Source organism: Hemicordylus capensis, chromosome 4, assembly GCF_027244095.1.
Source record: "Hemicordylus capensis ecotype Gifberg chromosome 4, rHemCap1.1.pri, whole genome shotgun sequence".
NCBI lineage: Eukaryota > Metazoa > Chordata > Lepidosauria > Squamata > Cordylidae > Hemicordylus > Hemicordylus capensis.
This window is the reverse complement of record NC_069660.1, coordinates 10338648-10360505: the sequence shown is the minus strand read 5'-3', so window position 1 is coordinate 10360505 and position 21858 is coordinate 10338648. Positions and strand designations below refer to the sequence as shown.

Genomic DNA, 21858 nt, shown 5'->3' with positions numbered 1-21858 from the left:
AGTGTCACTACGGATCTGCAAAGTGTGCTTCCGCACTTCCTGTGTTGTGACACCGCAGTCCCTGCGCTGACAGCAAGGTGCCATTCACATTTCCGATGCCTTACTTCGGATTTTATCTTTGCAATTTAGTCCTACAGTGTTGCAAGTCCGTTGCAGAAAAACAGCTGTATTTTCCTGTTGTAGGAGTTTGATTATGGGATCATTTTTAATATGATCCTGCCCAGCCAAAGCATTTTACTGCTGTTCTAGGGTGTAATCTGGAAAGCACCCAGGTAGGGATGGGGGAGATTCCTGCCTGTAACCTTGGAGAAGCTACTGCCAGCGAGTGTAGATAATACTGAGCTAGAGGGGCCAAGGGTCTGACTGTGAGTGTCATAAAGCAGCTTCCCTTAAAAAGCAGCTTCCTATGTTCCTATGGAGGATGCAGACCACGGTCCATGTGTGGTGGTCCACCAGTGAACCTTCTGGTTTTGACACTTGCCTGAGACTACAAAAACAGGGAAACTGTCAGGCACTTGATTGATTGATTGATTAAGTGCCGTCAAGTCAGTGTCAGCTCTTAGCAACCACATAGATAGATTGCAGGATGATCTGTCTTCAACTTGACCTTTAAGGTCTCTTGGTAGGGCATTCATTGCTGTTGTAATCGAGTCCATCCACCTTGCTGCGGGTCGTCCTCTTCTTCTCTTTCCTTCCACTTTCCCCAGCATTAGGGACTTTTCAAGGGATCTGGGTCTTCGCATAATGTGTCCGAAGTATGAAAGTTTGGGCCTGGTCATTTGTGCCTTGAGTGGAAATTCTGGTTTGATTTGTTCTATGATCAATTTCTTTGTTTTCTTGGCTGTCCATGGTATCATCAAAAGTCGTCTCCAGCACCAAAGTTCAAAAGTGTCATAACTTTTTCTATCTTGCTTCTTCAAAGTCCAGCTTTCGCATCCATAGAGTGTCATGGGAAGAACCACTATCTAAAAGATTCTAATCTTTGTAGGTGTAGACACGTCACGACATCTAAATATCCTTTCCAAGGCCTTCATTGCAACCCTACCAAGTGCTAGTCTGTGGTGTATTTCTTGACTGTTGGATCCTTTACAGTTGATGGTTGATCCTAAAAGGCAGAAGCTATCCACCACTTCAATGTCTTCATTATCAATTCTGAGGCCGGTTGCTGTGCCTGTTGTCATTAGTTTAATCTTCTTTACATTTAGTCATAGTCCAATTTTTTCACTGTGCTCCTTGACTTTCATTACTAGAGCTAGCAGATCTTCTGCATTCTCAGCTATCAGAGTGATGTCATCAGCGTAGCGCAGGTTATTGATGTTTCTTCCTCCAACTAAACCACCTACTAGGTCAGGCATCTAGTAGACCATAATACACTGCTCTTGGGCGGTGTTTGGATTGCTGGGTCAGAGTATCTATTTTGCTTGCAAAACGTCCCAGGTTCAGACCCTGGCAGGATCTCCAGGTCGGTCTGGGAAACCCTGGCTTGCATTTGAATGGGAAACTACATGTGAGCACTGGAAGACTGATTGATTGATTGATTAGAAACATTTAATATACCACCCACTCCGATGACTCTGGGCGGTGTACAAAAACATGCAAAGCAAGACAGCATTAAAATTATTATTTATTATTATTATTATTATTATTATTATTATTAAAACTTTTATACCGTCCTTCCAAAAGGCTCAGGGAGGTTTACATTAAAACACCATTAAAATCAGTTAATAATTAAAACAAAAAATTATAAAGCATGAAACAATGATTAACAATTAAAAACATCATAAAACAACAATTAAATCATCAGAACAATTTAAAAACAAATTTTAAAAAGCTGAGAAAGCCTGGTTGAAGAGATGTGTTTTCAGGTGTTTTCTGAAAATTGCCAGAGATGGGGAAGATCATATCTCAGCAGGGAGCGCATGCCACAATCTCGGGGCAGCAGCCGAGAAGGCCCGTCTCTGTGTAGCCACCAAACGAGTTGGTGGCAACTGGAGATGGACCTCCTCAAGTGACCTCAACGGCCGGTGTGGCTCATAGCGAAGAAGACGCTCTCTTAAATACCCAGGGCCTAAGCCGTTTAGGGCTTTATAAGTTATAACTAGCACTTTGTATTTTGCCCGGGAACCTATTGGCAGCCAGTGTAACTCCATCAACAAATGTGGTCTCTCCGAGATGACCCAGAGACCAACCTGGCTGCCGCATTCTGAACCAACTGAAGTTTCCGGACTATGTACAAAGGTAGACCCATGTAGAGTGCATTACAGAAGTCAAGTCTGGAGGTTACCAACAAATGTACCACTGTTTTGAGGTCATTGATCTCGAGAAACGGGCGCAGCTGGCGTATCAGCCAGAGCTGATAGAAAGCACCTCTGGCCACCACCTCAACCTGAGAAACCAAGGAGAGACGTTGATCCAGAAGTACTCCCAGACTGCGAACCTGTTCCTTTTGGGGAAGTGTGACCCCGTCTAGAACAGGCAGATCAAAATCGTTTCTAGTGTTCCAACCCCGCACAATAAGTACCTCCGTCTTATCTGGATTCAGCTTCAGTTTATTCTCCCTCATCCAGCCCATTACTGCTTCCAGGCAGGCATTTAGGGACGATATGCCAACTCCTGAAGAAGTTGAGATGGAGAAGTAGATCTGGGTGTCATCAGCATACTGGTAACACCCAGCTCCAAATCCTCTGATGATCTCTCCCAGCGGTTTCATGTAGATGTTAAAAAGCATTGGAGAGAGTATGGAGCCTTGAGGCACACCATACTTAAGCTCAGATTTTGAAGAGCAACAATCTCCAATCGACACCATCTAGAATCTGTCCGAGAGGTAGGAGCGGAACCACTGTAAAACAGTGCCTCCCACCCCAACCCCCTCAGACGTTCCAGAAGGATACTATGGTCGATAGTATCGAAAGCCGCTGAGAGATCCAAGAGGACCAACAGAGTCACACTTCCTCTGTCAATTGCCAATTGGAGATCATCCATCAGGTCGACCAAGGCAGTCTCCACCCCATAGCCTGGCCGAAAACCAGTTTGATATGGGTCTAGATAATCAGTTTCCTCCAAGACCGCCTGAAGCTGAGGCCACCACCCTCTCAATTATCTTGCCCAGCCATGGGAGATTGGACACTGGCCTATAATTGCTCAGCTCTGAGGGATCTAATGCAGGCTTCTTTAGAAGAGGTCTAATAATTGCCTCCTTAAGACAAGGAGGCATCCTGCCCTCCCTCAGAGAAGCATTTATGATTTCTACCAGGCCGCCTACAACAGCCTCCCTGCTAGATAGAACAAGCCATGTTGGACAAGGATCAAGAGGACAAGTGGTAGGCCTCACCGCTCCAAGCAGCTTGTCCACATCATCAGGAGTCACAAACTTAAATTGATCCAGTCGAATCGCATGAGAGGAATTGTCGGACACCTCCAGTTCAGACATCAAATTAATTGTGGAGTCTCCATCTAGGTCGGCCCGAATCCGAGAGATTTTGTCTGTGAAAAATTCATTAAACACACCACAGCGGGTAACTGATGCCTCCAAATTCTGGTTCAAGGGAGAGGGAGCAGATACTAGTCCCCTCACAACCCTGAACAACTCCGCCGGATGTGAACTCGCAGAGGCAATACGGGCAGAAAAGAACCGCTTCTTTGCCGCACGTATCGCCTGAGCATAGATCTTTAAATGTGCTCCATGTCGTAATCTGTCGGATTCGAGTCGAGTTTTTCTCCACTTGCGCTCCAGTCGCCTACCTTGCCGCTTCAGCCCCTGTAGATCTTCTGTATACCAAGGGGCCAATTTTGAAGCAGGTCGGAGGGGACGCTTAGGAGCAATCGTGTCTACTGCCCTGGTGAGCAAGTTGTTCCAGTTCTCAACCAGGGCATCAACAGGATCACCAGCAGAGCCAACATTAAATCCCTCCAAGGCTTCGTGGAATCCTACCGGATCCAGTAACCACTTCGGGCGGACCATTGTAATAGGCCCCTCGCCCCTGCGAAAGTGGAAAGCAGTTGTAAGTCCAACCTTAACCAGATGGTGGTCCGTCCATGACAACGGGGAGATCGTAGGAGTCCCCACCCACGGAACACCACCCTGATCAGAATAAAAGATCAAATCAAGCGTGTGACCTGCAATATGCGTCAATCCAGAGACTGCTTGGAATAGGCCCACAGTCGTCATGGCCGCTATAAACTCCTGAGCTGCCCCGGACAAATTGGTCCCAAAATGAACATTGAAGTCCCCCAGCACCAAAAGTCTGGGAGACTCCAACGCAAGTTCCGCAACCAAGTCTATGAGCTCAGTAAGAGATTCCGTTGGGCAGCGGGGCGATTGGTACACCAACAGAAGTCCCAATCTATCCCTGGTCCCCAAACTCAAGTACACACATTCAATATGGTCCGATACCCTAACAGGGACCCTGGTAAGGGAGATGTTATCCTTATAGACCACAGCCACTCCACCTCCCCGCCCACATCCCCTCACCTGCTCCTCTACAGAATATCCTGGCGGGAGAAGCTGGGACCAAACTGGACCACTAGCCTCCCCCAGCCAAGTCTCAGTAATACACATCAGGTCGGCCCCTTCATCCATCCATGATCAAATCACATTCACAAAATTACAAAATTACATTCTAAATTAAAAATTAAAGTAACTAACAAAAAAGAAAAAACCAAATAGGTAAACTATAGGGTAAAAGCCTGTGGAAAAAGAAAAGTCTTCAACAGGGATTTAAAAATCAATAAGGAAGGAGCTAAATGAAACTGAAGGGGAAGGGAGTTCCAGAGAAGTGGGGCAGCAACCGAAAAGGCCCTTTCACGGGTCCTAGTACCCCAAACCTCTCGGAAATCAGGGACAGACAAAAGGGCCATCTGAGAAGATCTGACCGGATGGGATGTAACTGGATGGGAGAGGCGGGTCTGGAGGCAGACAGGCGCCAAACCCCGCAAGGCTTTGAAGGTCAAAACCAGATATCCCCCTTAGGGGATGGGGCTGCTCTGAGAGGATCATCTGCATGCTTACATGCAGAAGGTTCCAAGTTCCCTCATCTCCAGGATAGGGCTGAGAGAGACTCCTGCCTAGAACCTTGGAGAAGCCGCTGCCAGTCTATGTAGACAATACTAAGCTAGATAGACCAAGAGTCTGGCTCGGTATAAGGCAGCTTCCTGTGTTCTGATGTTCTCCCTCTCTATTGACTTTTTTAAAAGTCCAACACATTATTTTTTTCTACAGCTTTTGGCATGATTTGATGCTTGGCTGCTGACTGTTTTGCTTGTTGCTGTGCTTAGATTATGAGCCCCTTGGGGACAGAAGTCTTAATATTCAGAAAAGGCCCTTTAAACCACTCCGAGCCCATGGGACAGAGTGGGATATAAATCAAACAAATACTTCTTTGTTGTGATTTCATATGTGTCTTTGTTCACTGTCTTATGACTCTCTGTGATTAGGAGGTGGGCTATACATATTTTAAACAAGCAAGAAAATACGAATCATGGGTGGTTATAGCAAGATCCTGAGCGTCTAGGAAAGGGATGCAGTTGGCATATGTGACATAACTGATAAAAGGCATTTTGGGGCAACCATGGCTACAGTCCTGTGCTCACATACTAGGGAGCAAGTCCCTTTGAAATTGGCCGAAATTGTACTGTATGCCACTTAACCTCCTCCCTTAAGTGAATGCAATGAAGACATCACTTAAAGCAGGGATTCTCAAACTTGGATCCCCAAATTTTGTTGGACCAACTCCCATCATCCCTACAGTGACCTCCATCCATTATGGCAGGGGGTGCTGGGAGCTGTAGTACAGCAACATCTGGGGACCCAAGTCTGAGAACCCCCGGCTCAAAGGAAATAGATGGTAGCTACCCACAGTTAGGCTGTATCCTGAAAGGACCCTGAAACGCAGAGTGCAAATTGAATCCAGCAAGGTCTGAAGCCAGCCACGTGAGCTGTGAAAATCTGGGATCCAACACAAACTCAGAGCAGTCCAAGAACAACGAAGCAGGTGATACTGCTTGAATGATTAGAGCCCAAAATAAAGCTGGCAAGACAAGTATCCAACACACCATGGATTAGCCCCGTCTCCATGCACTAGGCAACCAAATTGAAACCATTCAGGGTTCCTGTTCTTTTTCCATCAGACCAGGAGAGAACAGCACACAGCACGCACCTGCTTCCCTTCCCCTCACCCTGTTTTGAGACCAGTGTGATGTGGGGGTGAGGCAGGGCTGCACAACTTGTTGGGGGTTGGCATTTTTATCCCCCAGTTAATTAGCAGAGCACTAAAGAAGCTACCCACTCCTGTTACAGAGTTTAGTTGTTGCATCTATTTATAGAAGACACATGCGAGATTCTTGCAGAACTATAAATACTAAGTATTTATTGGTGAAGTACACTTTGGATAGGAAAGACCTAACCTTAATCTATGGAACTACATAATGGATAGGTAGGGAGAGAGAGAGAGATGTTTCCATCTGCTCTCTAAGAGGAAAAGAATGGAATTCGACTCTCACAGGAAATACATGAAGACTCATATCAGTCATAGAGTAGAGATGGGGAGAACAGCTAGGGAGACCCTTACTCACTATCTCTACTCCCAATGCCCCTAGTGGTCATTAGGATAGTGGGTGCAAAAGGTCGATGCACTGAAAGTCCATTTCCAACACATCATGCCCAGCCACAGTGGCCAACAGCCAGGGATTATGGGAATCGTAGCTCCATGTCTGCAGGAGGCCTCAGATTGTGCAGTCCTGTACTACGGGCACTTCTATACAGCGTGTTTTGCTCAGGATTGACAGACCTTGTTCCCTTACCCTTTATGGGGGACCCATGTGATTCTGTCATCCATCCATTCTCAGACCTCACTTTCCCTGCACTTTCCTCGTATTTACCCAAATCGAAGAAGACTCTGAGTTTAAGATGACCCCTTAAAAAGCAGAGGTTAAATACAGGTTATACCTGCATTTACTTGAAAGAAAAAGGACTCTGAATTTAAGGTGAGCTCCTGATTTCTAATATTTTAAAAAAAACTTGGGAAAACCCTAGCCTTGGATTCAGGTACATACAGGTATCCCTCGTTATTTGTGAAGGTTCAGCTCCTGCCAATTTCCACAGATAACAAAACTGCAGATAAAGAAAGCTTTACCCTATGGGGATTGGGGGGTAAGTTTCCTAAGCACACTGAAGTGTGCTGAAGAACACGAGAACAGAAATAAGCACATTGGCTGGCTCTCCAGCAATGCCCCCCAAACTTCCAAATCCTCTGGTTTTTGTTTCATTTTGAGGTTTGATGTGTGTGCGTGTGTGTGTGTGCAGAAAATAGCCACAAAATGGCTCAGCACTACAAAATGGTGGCAGGAAACGACATCAGAAGAGGTCATTTGCAGCCACTCAAGAACCATGGATAGGTGAAAATAACCCTATTTCCGCCCTGCGAAGAAAGAACTTGGGTCCCTATGACCCAACGGCAGATATGCCAAACCATGGGTGCTGGGACTGTGGATAACAAGGGCCACCTGTATAGTAAATCGTCACATGGATTAACTGAGTTTTCCTGGCTTTTTAAAAAAAAAAGCAGCAGTATGGCTGTGCAAAAATGGCATGCATACTACTCATCCACATCTCCCAGCTGCTTAATCTTCTGAGCAGCCAGGCTTTTCTTTCTTTCTTTAAGATATTGATATCCCGCCTCTCCAGGACAATACTGCTCAGCGGGGCTCACACCAGTAAAGCAATAAAAGCAATATAAAATTTAACACAATTAAACTAATAAAAGCACAAGGTAAAATAATAAAGCACAATTAAAACCAACCCAATTGGAATTAAAGCCCCATCAAGCTGCTGCATGAAACCCATGAAAAAGCCTCCTTCAACAAGTACCGTAATAGAAGATTTACCCGAATAGAAGATGTCTCTAAATCTAAGAAGACTACCTTCAAAATACAGGTTATCATGTATTCACCTGAAAGGAAGGAGACTCTGAATTGAAGACAACTCCCTAGTTTTTAACATCAGAGAACCTGGAAAAAACCTAGTCTTGGATTCAAGTAAATACAGTAAGTTTCAAGATCTTTTTAAAAAAAACACGAAGGGAGGAAGCATGGAGAAGTTCTTCTGGGAGAGCAAACCAGGAGACTGGCTGGGAGGTGTGAAAGGGCAGTGCACATGGAAGAAGAGGCTGAAAGTCACATGAAGGGGACTTGCCAATAGTAGAGCTCCAAGCTTTGCTAAATGGATGCTTTCTCTCTCATAGGAACGGAGGAACCTGCCATATACTGAGTCAGACCATATTTCCATCTAAATCAGTATTGTCTACAAAGACTGGCAGCGGCTTCTCCAAGGTTGCAGGGAGGAATCTCTCTCAGTCCTATCTTGGAGATGCTGCCAGGGAGGGAACTTGGAACCTTCTGCTCTTCCCAGAGCGGCTCCATCCCCTGTGGGGAATATCGTACAGTGATCACACTTCTAGTCTCCCTTTCATATGCAACCAGGGCAGACCCTGCTTAGCTAAGGGGACATCATGCTCTCTGCCCACCTTATGCGCCTTCCACCCACAGGCGTCCATCTAGGAAATCTAGGAGCTGCGTTCTTGACAAGCTGCCTTTCCACCAATTTCCAGCTTAAAAAACTTGGCTGCTCAGAAAGTGAGGCTTCTGGGAAATGCAGAAAAGGGATGTGCATGAGAGAGGAGGGGCTGGCACCACCCACTGGCATCAGGGGCTGGGTTGGCCAGTACATGGTGGGGAGGGGGGGTTGGACAGGAGGGCAGTGAAGAGCCAAGAAGAGGCAGGCAGATGAGTTGACGCTGCCTCCAGGCAGTGGGGGAGACGGTGGGATGCCTGCACTCACCACCCCACAGCACAAGTGCCTCCTGAGGCCGTTGCCTCACCTTGCCTCATGAACGAGCCGCCCCTGACTACGTGGGCGGACTGTCTTTAGAGCTACTGTTCTGTCTTTTTACCCAGGCACAGGCTTTTCGGATAATGCTAAAAATAGATGCAATCCTGCTAGAAGCTCCAAGCAGAAAAGCAGAATCGGGGTAGCACCACAAAGGAGCGCACAAAGTGCCCTAGGACTGGAGAGACCCAAGTTCAAACCCTCACTCGGCCATGGTGCTTACCAGGTGACTTTGGGCTATTGTGACAATAAAATGGAGAGGAGGAGGAGAGAACCATCATGTGCACGGATGGTTCTCTCCCTGAGCTCTTTGGAGGAAGGATTATCTCTTTGGAGATAAACATGGGCAGCAACAAGCATGTTACACACAAGGATCTTGAGTACTTACAACGTGTTGAGGTTCTTCAAATTCCTGAAGGCTCCAGGCTGGATGTCTCTGATGTGGTTGAAGCGCAAATCCCTGGAAAGGAAGAAAAGGAGATCACACTCAGTTCATGCATTGTGATACAGGAACACAGAAAACTGCTTTATTCCATTGGCACGTCTATTTCAGAATTGTCTACACTGACTGGCAGCAGCTCTCCAAGACTGGAGAGCTACACTGACTGGCAGGAGTCTCTCCCAGCCCTACCTGGAGATGCTTCCAGGGACTGAAGCTATGACCTTCTGCATACAAGCAGATGCTCTACCACTTAGCTATGGCCCCATCCCTTAAGGGGAATATAGTACATGTAGTCATCAAACCAAATGCAAACCCTTCATGCTCGCTACCACTAGACCAGCTCCCTTCCCCACAGTCTGTTCCAAGACCACCATGGCAGAGGAGTGGTGCATCAGTGCCATTACGTTAGAACCAAAGACTTTTGCAAAGTGTTCCTTGGAGAAAGGCTGTGTTCACATAAATGGAATGAAACCGCATTAGGCATGCTCTCTTGCAAGGTTCCATCCAGAAGGTGTGCCTTAATAGAGCTGGGAGGAGGCCCTTGCATGTACTAGCTGCCACCACTTGGGGGTAGTCAAGAGGTGGGGAGGCCATGCTGCACCTGTATAGACGATTCTAGCAGCCTGCAGAGGTGGGTGATGTCACAGGATCAGGCCAATGCAGACCATTGTGCAGATGGTGCCTCCCTTTCCCTGGTGTTTTGGGCACTATACAGGTGAGGGCTGTAATTCTGTGGCACAGCATGTACTTTGCATACAGAAAGTTCCAGGTTCAACACTCAGTGAGAAAGGTCACCAGGCAGCAAGGCTAAAAAAGGCCTGGTGGACACAATACTAGGCTAGATGGACCAGCAGGTCTGACTCAGCCTAAAGCAGCTTCATATATACACACACATATAGGTGCGTAATGTCTAAAGGCCAAAAGTCATAAATTGTGAAAATTATTTTAGGACAGGCATCCAGTGTTTGAAACCCATTTTCACATCTGCCCGAGATACAACTGAGTAGCTTGTGTAAATTATTTATTCAGTGGCTATATTTGTTAGTATTTTGCATGTTTTCATAATTTAAAATAACAACTTGTTAGGAGTGGTACAAGTGGCCCCATAAAAGTGGGAGACAATTCCTGATCATTAAAGGTACCAATGATTTCTCAAATGGACAGATAGATAGATAGCTGCTGACTGAATGACTGACATGAAACTCCCAGACCAAAAAATAGACAAATGCCATGTTCACAGGTAGACTTCAGACCTCGCCCACACTACCAGAAGAATCAAAACCCCTGGGAAAATCTCTGAAACCACAGGAAAACTCTCCCTTTGGAAAGGCATGGGAAATGATACTATCTGACAAACGTTGGCAGTTTTCTGGGGTACTTGTGTGATGCACATTGGGAAGAAAAACCCCAACTTCAAGTATACACTGATGGGATCTGAGCTGTCGGTGACTGACCAGGAAAGGGATCTTGGGGTCATCGTGGACAGCTCGTTGAAAGTGTCAACTCAATGTGTGGCAGCTGTGGAAAAGGCCAATTCCATGCTAGGGATCATTAGGAAGGGGATTGAAAATAAAACGGCTAATATTATAATGCCCTTATACAAAACTATGGTGTGGCCACACTCAGAGTACTGCATACAATTCTGGTCACCACATCTAAAAAAGGACATTGTAGAACTGGAAAAGGTGCAGAAGAGGGCAACCAAGACGATCAGGGGCCTAGAGCACCTTTATTATGAGGTAAGGCTACAACACCTGGGGCTATTTAGTTTAGAAAAAAGACGACTGCAGGGAGATATGATAGAGGTCTATAAAATCACGCATGGTGTGGAGAAAGTGGATCGAGAGAAATTCTTCTCCCTCTCACATAATACTAGAATCAGGGGTCATACCATGAAATTGTTTGCTGGGAAATTTAGGACCAACAAACGGAAGTACTTTTTCACACAACGCATAATCAACTTGCCACAAGATGTGGTGACAGGGTTTGGATAAATTCATGGTCTATCAACGGCTACTAGTCTAGTCGGAGGGCTATAGGCCACCTCCAGCCTCAAAGGCAGGATGCCTCTGAGTACCAGTTACAGGGGAGTAACAGCAGGAGAGAGGGCATGCCCTCAAATGCTGCCTGTAGGCTCCCAGCGGCATCTGGTGGGCCACTCTGTGAAACAGGATGCTGGACTAGATGGGCCTGCTTGGGCCTGAACCAGCAGGGCTGTTCTTATGTACTTTTAGAGACATAAAGTCCGGATTTCCACAGAATGATGAAGAAACCAGCTTTATTGATTTTGTTCACTGCATTTCCATCCATGTTGGATTTCCATGAAATGCACTTAAGAAATCTTTGCACTAGAGCTCTTCGCTTGTGTCTCTTTTTCATTCTCCTAGAATTTGTATTTTTCAGGGTTTGGGGCAGCCACACATCCTCAAAACAAAGCAGTTCTTCTGATCATCAACTAGCAAGGAGTGAAGGGGGAGTGCATAGTCATTTTGTAGTACAGGAAGAATGCTTGCAAACTGCAAGCACTGGTATACCTGTATATCAATTTTTCTTTTTGTTAAAAAAGAAAGACCTAGCAAATATTTCTTGTTCCTTCGTCAACCAACTCTTATTGCTTTCCTGTGTTATGAAGTGCAGCTCAGTCCTTTGAAAATGTTTCCGCCTTTGCTCAGCCACAAACCCAAAAGTGGCCTGAATATGAGAGGAGAGCCAGTCTTGTGGTAGCAAGCATGTCTTGCCCCTCTAGCTAAGCAGGGTCCACTCTGGTTGCATTTGAATGGGAGCCCACATGTGAGCACTGTACGATATTCCCCTCAGGGGATGGAGCCACTCTGGGAAGAGCAGACGGTTCCAAGTTCCCTCCCTGCCAGCTTCTCCAAGATAGGGCTGAGAGAGATTCCTGCCTTTGCAACCTTGGAGAAGCCGCTGCCAGTCTGTGAAGACAATCCTGAGCTAGATAAGACCAATGGTCTGACTCAGTATATGTCAGCTTCCTATGTTCCTACGGTGCTCTGTGTAAGAAGTCTTGGTGCTTTGAACATTCAACAGCACCAGGTCTTCAGGGATGTGGATCTGGGCTTCAGGACTTAAGGCATCTGATTTGAACTCCAAAGCATATTAACATGAGGACCAGCAGGGAGGGTGGCATTCCCCATTAAGTACACATTATGGTGGAAAGGTGTACCATGCAACCCAGTGGGCTTCCTTCTGGCAGTCACTGGAAGTCGCTTGGTTGAGTAATTTACACCAGGCACCAGTATCACATTTCCACATCCCCCTTTAACTCAAAAGGTCCCAGAGGGTTTCAAGTGTGATTTCTCTCATCCACACAGACATAATCAAGCACCTTCAAGGCAAGCAACAGAATGTACCCGGTACGAAAAGCGCCATCTCTCTCGGCTAGCTTGCCACTTATTCAAACGAAGTCTTTTTGCTACTTAAGCACATTTTCAAATATTTTCCCAGAATGTGCATGCTTGGGATCTGCACCATTACTGAGCTCTTGTGCACACTTACTACTTGGGAGAGTCCAACACGGCCTTCTTCTGACTAAATTCTCCTGGGGTGGGGTGGAGGTGGTGGCTACTGGTCCCGCGGCTGATCCCTGATTCCCAGGGGCTGTGGACAACAACTCCCATAGATCCTATTGCAGCTGGGAATTATGGGAGTTGTAGTCCACGGCCTCTGGGGATCCCTGCTGCAAGGACCACTGGAGCGTGGGAAGAGCACGTCTGCCATTCAGCTAAATGGGACATTTCGGGCCTTTAGGTCGGCCTGCATGCGACCCCCCTCAACCTGCAAACCCGCGGTCCCTCTCGGGGCTTCCTTCCTCGCTCAGCCTGGCCTCCCAATGCTTGCCCGCCCGAGCTCTGTCATCACAGCGCGCTTCTTTTTCATAGCCGCCACATCGCAGCAGCAGCAGCAGCGTCCTTTCGGCAACAGCTGCAAAGGCGCTTTATTTGCACCATCTCGACTTCAACAGCTCGTGCCCCGGGAGACCTGGATGGGGAGGAGCTCCGAGCTGGAAAGTGGGAGGGGAGTCGGTCCGGAAGGCTTATTTGCATCTGGCTGCGACCATAATGCATTGCGCGGGAGACCGAGGCCCATTGCAGCGATTTCGGGCCTTCTTTAATAAGAAAAGATCACCAACTCGATCGCAAATCTTCCATTTCGCTATAAGCACCCCCAGCTCTTCTCTGGTGCAGAAAGGCAGGCGCTGAGGGCGGCACACCATAACCTCGAGGGCAGGGATTGATTCTATACCTGGCCTGATTGAGACACGCAATTCATACTCTGGTTTCTCTTCAGATCGTATAAATCTTTCGCCTTTTACTAAAGATTTCCGTGGAGAGGAACATTTATGAGTGTTTAACTAATTTTTTGAGGCTCTATTTCGGTAGAGCTATCTTAAGCCGGTCTGAAAAATAGAACTATTGTTGAGTGTCTACGCTCAAGCGGCTCAGTGTATTTCTGGTCGTTTTGAAGTCATTGGAACTCGAAGCTGAAAGGACAGGAGCGGGGCACAAAAGGGGGGGGCGGTGCGTGAGTGAGCTGTGTCCCGTAAATTAGTTGCTGAAGCAAAAGAGTAATGATGTTGACTATAACTCCCATAATCCCCTGCTGCAATCTGGGAACCCGTTACAGGGAACACTGTATTGGAGCCACCTTTACTGAAATGCTGTATTTCTTTTCTTTTTTTGGCGGGGGGGGGGGGGAGCGCTCAAGAATGTTCAGGCGTGAAATTGGCGGTGCTCAGTTCTCCACTCCCAGTGGATAAAATTGGATCTAGGCCAAGAAGAAGGCGTAGGATCCGATATATAATCAGTATAGGAAGAGTGCCTGGAGAAGGTGCAAACAAGAATTTAAAAGGACAGAGGAGGAAGCAAACTGTCCCATCAAGCAGAGGGACCCCAGCATACCATGACTATAGAAAGTATTTGGGGCACAGGCGCACTATCCCAAGGCTCCGGTTTGCCCTGGGCTACCTCCCTGCTACGCTGGGCTGCCTGAGAGCACTTCGGAGGAGCCCTGCTGGGTCCCCAGACGTTGTTGGACTTCAACTCCCATCATCCCCAACCAAAGGCCATTGAGACTGGGGATTATGGGAGTTGAAGTCTAATAACATCTGGGGACCCAAGGTCGAGAACTCCTGGACTACACCGAAGTCACTAGGGCCGATCAAATGCTTTCCCAGAAGCTCCTCAGTAAGGCATGCAGTCAACAGAGCTCTTCCAAGGTTACTCAGATATCCAGCAGCACACTGCTCTTGAGTACGATGCATTGCACTGTACAGTGCCGGGGGAAACATTTTTCCGCAAGCCGTCCAAGATAAAGAATCGGCACTCAAAGCGGGTGCTTGCAAAGTGAGCCTATGTTGCGGGCAATCTCCATATTCTCCAACCTTGGCGAAGCCGCTGCCAGTCTGTGAAGGCAATACTGAGCTAGATAGCCCAATGGTCTGACTCAGTATATGGAAGCTTCCTATGTTCCATATGCTTAGATGCTCCTTACGACGAGCCTATCTCATGCAGCACAGGATTTGCCTAACTTCTCGCATGGCAGGGAACTACCAAACCACAAAAATGCACCCCCAATTAAAAAAAAAAAAAAAAAAGTTCGACACAATCTTTTTGAACAGCTGCTTAAGCCACTTAAAAGAACCAAATTAATCACCTTGCACCATTTGATTTTCATAACACCGAGACACAGCTCCACCCAAATTGAGCTTCCAAAAATTAACACTCATAAATCTAATCTGCACAAAATTTAACGAGCAGCAGAAAGTTAACCGTCTCCTCCCAGGTTGTGTATAGGAAAAGCCCCAGCCACAGAGGTTAGGGTCTCCCGACCAAGGTGGCCTGTGAGTCCTGCTGAGGCAAGTGCTAGCGCTCCTTCTAGAGATTAGACGTTTTTGCCGTACACTTGGTGCTGCTTTCATTTTAAAGAAGAACCGAAATTACCGGAACGCTCCCCTGTTTCCCGTGCAATGCATTATGGTGCAGGCAGATGCAAATGACCCTCCCGGGCTGACACCCCGACACACACACCCCCCACCGGCCGATGCCGCTCGGAATTCCGAATCGGATTCAGGCATCACACTTCCGGTTTTACACTGAAAGAGGCACTTAGGCGAATCACTCAATGAGTAGCGTCGGTCTGTGCTTCAGCTCTCTATGGTAGCAGGCTCGCGCATGGAGATAGAAGTGTCTTTAAAAATTCCTGCGGATATAACTGTTTTTTCTTTGCATTATGCAATTAGAGTAGCAAAGCATTCGACCCAAAGCCGAACACATAAGTGAGGGTTGCATTGGACTGAGCGACCAGCATGCCTGGGATAGGTGGGGGCTTCAATCCACCGCCCTCTACGTCCCGCCCTGCATCGCATTGCAGCAGCCGAGCTTCACTTAATGCAGGAAAGGGGAGGATAAGATTTGGACGTGGTCGCCACATGGTGTGTGGGGGGGGGGGAGGGAAGAGTTTAAAAAAGAGAAAGAAAAAAGCCGTGTGCATTTAACAGCCTTGCGATATGCAGAGAAGAGCAGGTGAAGTTTTTGCGGTTTGTCGATGATTAAAATCACTTGTTAATTGCTGAAGATCAAAGGGCTGCTAAAGGCACAGCGAAAGGGGGCAATTCAAACAGTGTCAAGTAGTGTTGGGGGGGGGAGGGCTAATTTGAATTGGTCACAGGTTTCCCAACGCTAGGTCTGCAGATGTTGGTGGACTACAACTCCCATCGTCTGACAGCCTTTGGCCATTGTGGCTGGGGATGATGGGAGTTGTAGTCCAACATATGGGGACCCAAGGTTGGGAAACCCCTGGAAAGAAGCCCCACCGTTATCCTAGATAACCTTGTGCCCCAGCTTTAGATATCCTGGCAGTGACTGTAACTATTCTGGGAGGGTTACCAGCTCTGAGCAAAGATATTTTTCCAAGCCTTCATTGGATAGCCCCTTTAAAAAATCCAAAATATTGAAATATAAAATATTTCAATAGTCAGCTGGAGACTGGTGCCGATTCCTGGAGACTCCAGGTCAGGAGGATTGGCAAACCTCAGGGGTGAGTAGGATGCGTGTGGCCCGTGCCCAGAAGATGCTGCTCTAGCCTCAGAATAGGACCCAGAACGGAGACAAAAAAGGATCCAGAATTGAGACCTGCCTTTTTACAGGAAGCAACACAAGGGAGGAAATCAACTTGGGCCAGGGCTTTCCAACGCTGGGTCCCAGGTTTGGGGTGTACACAAAATTGGTTTGTCCAGTTCGGTTCAAGTCCAAACTGGACTCAAACTGGACCGGGCATGTTCAGTTTTGTGCACCCCTGAACAACCTTCCGTTTGGGTTCGTGGGTTCGTTTAACTTTAAAAAACCTTTTTAAAACAAGTAATAAAACTCACTGCTGCTGCTCCAGGGGTTTCTCCAGAGGTTCCCCTTTCATTTAGTCACAAATTGCCGTGTTTGGGCGGTTTTCAGCCTGTTCTGGGCCTCTCCTCCATGTCAGAGGCCATTCTGGAGGGCAATTTGTGACTAAATGGAGGCTAGTGGGGGGAGGGGGAATCTCCGGAGACGCACACACACACCTGCTGTGGACAAGCCTCTGGAATGGCAGTGGTGAGTCTTATTATTTTTTTAAAAGGTTTAATTTAAAAAAAATACACAAAAGAACCCCCGAACCGGGGGTTGTTTGGCCCCAGATTGGGCCGAACAGCGGCTGGTTCGGTTTGGGGAGTGGTTTGATATCGAACCATTGAACCGGCCATGTTTGATGTCAAACGGGTTCAAATTCGAACCTGTTCACACATCTCTACCCAGGTATTGGACTACAATTCCCTTCCTCCCCTGCTACAGTGGCCTTCAGTGAAGGGAGATAACGGAGCTGCAGGAGATGATGGGAGTAGTAGTCCATCAACATCTGGGGACCCAAGCCTGAGAACTGCCACTCCAATCATGCTACATTTAAAATGGGGTTTAAGCACTCTTAGCTTTCTCTAGAACAGTGGTTCTTAATGTGGGGTCTGCCAACTGTTGCTGAACTACAACTCCCAGCATCCCCAGCCAAAATTTGTGGCTGAGGATGATGGGAGTTGTAATTCAGCAACAGCTGGAAGGCCATGTTTGCCCAGCCCTGGTCTAACATTTGCCCTATAACAGGGATTCCCTGATGCTGTTGATTATAACTCCCATAATCTCTAGCTGCAATAGTCTTTGGCCCATTGCAGCTGGGGATTATGGGAGTTGTAGTTAACAACATCTGGGAATCCCTGATACAGAGAACACTGCCCTGGTCTATATCCACATGTAACATACAAGAGAACAAACACATCCCGCAAAGGCAGCACCTATAGCAGGTAGGCCACCTCGGCTTCCCAGCTGTTGTTGAACTACAACTCCCATCATCCCCAACGACAATGGGGGGAGGGATGATGAGAGTTGTCGTTCATCATCAGCTGGAGAGCCAAGATGGCCCACCCCCAGTCTGTGACCTGCCACTCAGACTTTTCCAGATCCCCCCGCCCCATATCCAAATATCTGAAATCTGAACTTAGAAACCGTCCCGCTGCGGAACAAACAGCCAAAGACCTCTTCAGCCTGAACATGGCTGAAGAAACGGTTCGCAGCTGTTGCTTTCCCAGGCCACTGGCTCCGTCCCACCAGATCACATCTGGGCTGCTGTGCTCCAGCAGAGCAAGGCCCAGCCAACAGGCAGTTGCTGTCGTCCATCACATATTTCCATCGCCGACTTATCGGTCCGTTTGCCTTCTGTACTCGGGATAAAGTGGGGAGCAGCCGTGGTGGGGCTACAAATCCAGAAGTGCTGGCGCTCTCCATGATAACCCCCATGCCTGCCCACCCTGACTGCCAGAGAAGCCAAGAAGTTCCGGCACCCTGTCCCCACGCGGCGCCCCCCTGGCGGGTTATGTCTTTGCCGAGGATTCCTGGCTGGCTGGCTGAAGTCAGATATGGAAGCCAGGATCTCAGCTGTTCCCAGCTGTGTGTGGGGCGGGAGAGGGGAGGAAGAGTGGAAGTCAGAAGGGAACAAGGAGGACGTGACGGCAGAATTTGCCCCAAGCTTGCCCATCCATACGCACTCTGAGAGCAGACACGAGGGCAGACATGATCAGCATCCGGGTAGGGAAAGGGCTGTACCCTGATTTGTGGGCTCTGCATGCTCCTGATTCTTAAACTGAGCACGCCCTGCCTAGATTCCATCCCCAGGTTCGGAATGAAGGAGGAAGAAAAAATGTCCTCCTCAGCTGGAGCTTGGCTAACGATCAAGCTCCCCACCTCCAGCCTTGTTTTTAAGTGATACATGATCGAAATCCGGGAGTGCACAGAGCTCCTGGATGAGGATAGGAGGCTTCTCCTGCCCTAAAGCTGGCAGCATGAACTGCCTTATTTTAAATTCACATCAGTGGCTCCTCAAGGAGAGCATTTTTAAATTGGGGAGTAGGTGTGTTTGGGGAGGGAGATTATTGCTCCTAGCGAAACCCATTTAAACCTGATTCCATCTGTTAGAGGGAAAACATAGGAACAGCTAGGAGAAAGGGGGCCTGTGTTCACCCCTCTCCCTGGCGGTCCATCAGAGTGAGGGAGATAATGAAAACCTGGTCTTGTGGTAACAAGCATGACTTGTCCCCTTAGCTAAGCAGGGTCCACCCTGTTTGCATGTGAATGGGAGACTTGATGTGTGAGCACTTTAAGATGTTCCCCTTAGGGGATGGAGCCACTCTGGGAAGAGCAGAAGGTTTCAAGTTCCCTCTCTGGCAGCATCTCCAAGATAGGGCTGAGAGAGATTCCTGCCTGCAACCTTGGAGAAGCCACTGCCAGTCTGTGAAGACAATACTGAGCTAGATGGACCCAGGGTCTGACTCAGTATATAGCAGCTTCCTATGTTCCTATGAAAAATATGGTAGGGTGGAGCTGAGGGCCCTCAGGAGCTGGGGGCCCGAGTTCTTTGAACCCATCCGCTCAATTATAGCCACACCCCTGCATAGGAATAAGCCACATCTTGAGTGCATCTGCTCTTGTGATCTAAAGTCTACAGAACTTGAAGGTTCTCAAACTTGGGTCCTCAGATATTGCTGGACTTCAGCTTCCATAAACTGGGGGTGGGGATTATGGGAGTTGAAGTCCAACAACATCTGGGGACCCAAGGTTGAGAACCTGGCATGTTTGAAAGAAGATCTAGCACATGCTGGTTCATTTATGCAGTGCCTGCTGTACAACAGAGAGAGGGAACTGCACCCAGGGCATATCTTGAGGATTATATGAGGATGTCAGCCAACCACATAGTGACTTATTTGCTGAGCAGACAAGATAAGTATATAACTGCAAGGACTATTCTTATTTTCTGTCGGCAGTGATCGATGTCAGAGGAAGCTCCCTGAAGGAAAAGGCTATGATTATGGCCTGTGTGCCATTATTTCATTTGCATTATACATTGGGTTATTTGCTTTTGATTGTATTTTATTTTATTTTCATTTGTCTTGCTGCCTGATGATTAATGTAAATATTTCTCCTGGACCCTTTCCAGACTGCCAGCTTCAGTGCAGGAGGAAGTGCTCTAGCATCAAATGACTTAGGAGGAGAGTATTCAAAGTGGAAATAAACGGAAATAAACATTTTCAGGCATAATTTGGAACAAAGCTGGGACCGTTCATATCCCTATTTCTTATGAAGGTGGGTTACGTTTCCTTCGTTTCCTTAGAAAAAGTGAAGTACCCGCCCCCATCTAAAAAACCCATTGAAAATCAATCGTTTTACCCATAGGCTTCAAATGTAATACACTGAGTCCAGTTATCCAGTGCTACAACTGTGCCTAGTTTCAGAGCTCCATGGCCAATCCTTCCCAACTTATGGTGTTTTTTTTCCTAATTTTCCATTTATTTCTATGTTGTTGTTTTTATAAAAAACAAACCTTGTAGCTGGCTATAGACACATGTGGCAGCTTTGCGCAAGACCCACAGCAAATTATTATTATTATTTTTAAAAGTGAGTCAGGCTTTTCAGGAAGGAAGAATTTTAAAAATTAAAGAAAGAAATGAATGGAGGTTGCCTGCAGGGCACAGAAAAGAAGTCTGCCCCAGAATACTATAATGTCAGCAGACACTTGGGAATGCCACAGTCCCATCTCATCTTGATCTGCTATATCTGGTTTTCAAACCTTTTGCCTTCACTTTTGACATTGTGCACCAGCTGATCTGGGAGCAGCTGATCTGGCTGTGGCTCAGTGATAGAGCATCTGCTTGGCACGCCCAAGGACCCTGGTTGTTCTCTAGGTCCCTGGCAGTGCTCCCTGTAACAGGGATGCCCAAATGTTGTTGCTTGATTAAGTGCCGTCAAGTCGGTGTCGACTCTTAGTGACCACAGAGATAGATTCTCTCCAGGTTGGTCGGTCTTCAACTTGGCCTTTGTTGACTAAACCCCCCATAATCCCCAGTCGAGGTTGATGTAGCTGGGGATGCTGGGAGTTGTAGTCAACAATGTTTGGGGAACTGTTATAGGATTCTAGTAGCTACCTGGCATCTCTAGCTATGCAGAACCAATTTTAAATGGCAAGACTAGGAAAGACTTTTGGAGTATTGCTGTCAGCCTGCAAAAGCTGATCAGCCTCTTTGCTGATCCAAGGAAACAGTTGCACACCTACGTAACAGTCACACATCTATATAAGGCACATCAAATAAAAAAAATAAGAACAGCCCTGTTGGATCAGGTCCAAGGCCCAGCTAGTCCAGCATCCTGTTTCACACAGTGGCCCACCAGATGCCTCTGGGGAGCCTACAGGCAAGAGGTATGTGCATGTCCTCTCTCCCGCTGTTGCTCCCCTGCAGCTGGTATTGAGAGCCATCGTGCCTCTGAGGCTGGAGGTGGCCCACAGCCACCAGACTAGTAGCCATTGACAGACCTGTCCTCCATGAATTTATCTAAACCTCTTTTAAAGCCATCCAAGTTGGTGGTAATCACCACATCCCATGGCAAAGAATTCCATAGATTAATTATGTGCTGTGTGAAAAAGTACTTCCTCTTGTTGGTTCTAAATTTCCCAACCTTCAGTTTCATGGGGTGATCCCTGGTTCTAGTGTTGTGAGAGAGGGAGAAAATTTTCTCTCCGTCTACCCTCTCCACTCCATGCATAATTTTATACTCTTCGTTCATGTCTCCCCTTAGTTGCCTCTTTTCCAAGGTAAAGAGCCCCAGACGCTGTAGCCTAGCCTCATAAGTAAGGTGCTCCAGGCCCCTGAACATCTTGGTTGCCCTCTTGGGCACCTTTCCCAGTTCTACAATATCCTTCTTAAGATACGGTGACCAAAACTGTACGCAGTACTCCTGATGTGGCCGCACCATCTAACTACAAACTTATTTAATAGGTATAGCACCTGTAACTGGTTTCCATTATACACACAATTGGTTGGGAATGTACTGGTTTTGTACCCAAGTCTGGAGCTTCCTTTCTAGCCTGACTTATATTGATTGCCCAGCTGCTGTCTGTTGTGCCTGGGAAATAGAGAACTGGATCTCATAGATCTGAGCGTGTGTTTTCT

The 21858-nt window shown here is 47.3% G+C and overlaps 1 protein-coding gene and 1 non-coding gene across 7 annotated transcripts in view; one reads left to right on the top strand and one right to left on the bottom strand.

Moving 5' to 3' along the window:
• LOC128322324 (peroxidasin homolog) overlaps positions 1–21858 on the bottom strand; it is a 165787-nt gene that overhangs the window by 90402 nt on the left and 53527 nt on the right. For all 6 annotated transcript variants that reach the window (XR_008305664.1, XR_008305665.1, XM_053243384.1 and 3 more), the window contains one exon: positions 9270–9341. Coding sequence is in view for 4 of the 6 variants with exons in the window: in XM_053243384.1 (XP_053099359.1) it covers positions 9270–9341 (72 nt within the window). In the remaining 2 variants the exon portion in view is untranslated. The remainder of the gene's footprint in view (positions 1–9269; positions 9342–21858) is intronic.
• On the top strand, positions 13612–13727 carry LOC128325517 (U5 spliceosomal RNA). Its single transcript, XR_008307500.1, has one exon. It is a non-coding gene; the product is annotated as a U5 spliceosomal RNA (small nuclear RNA).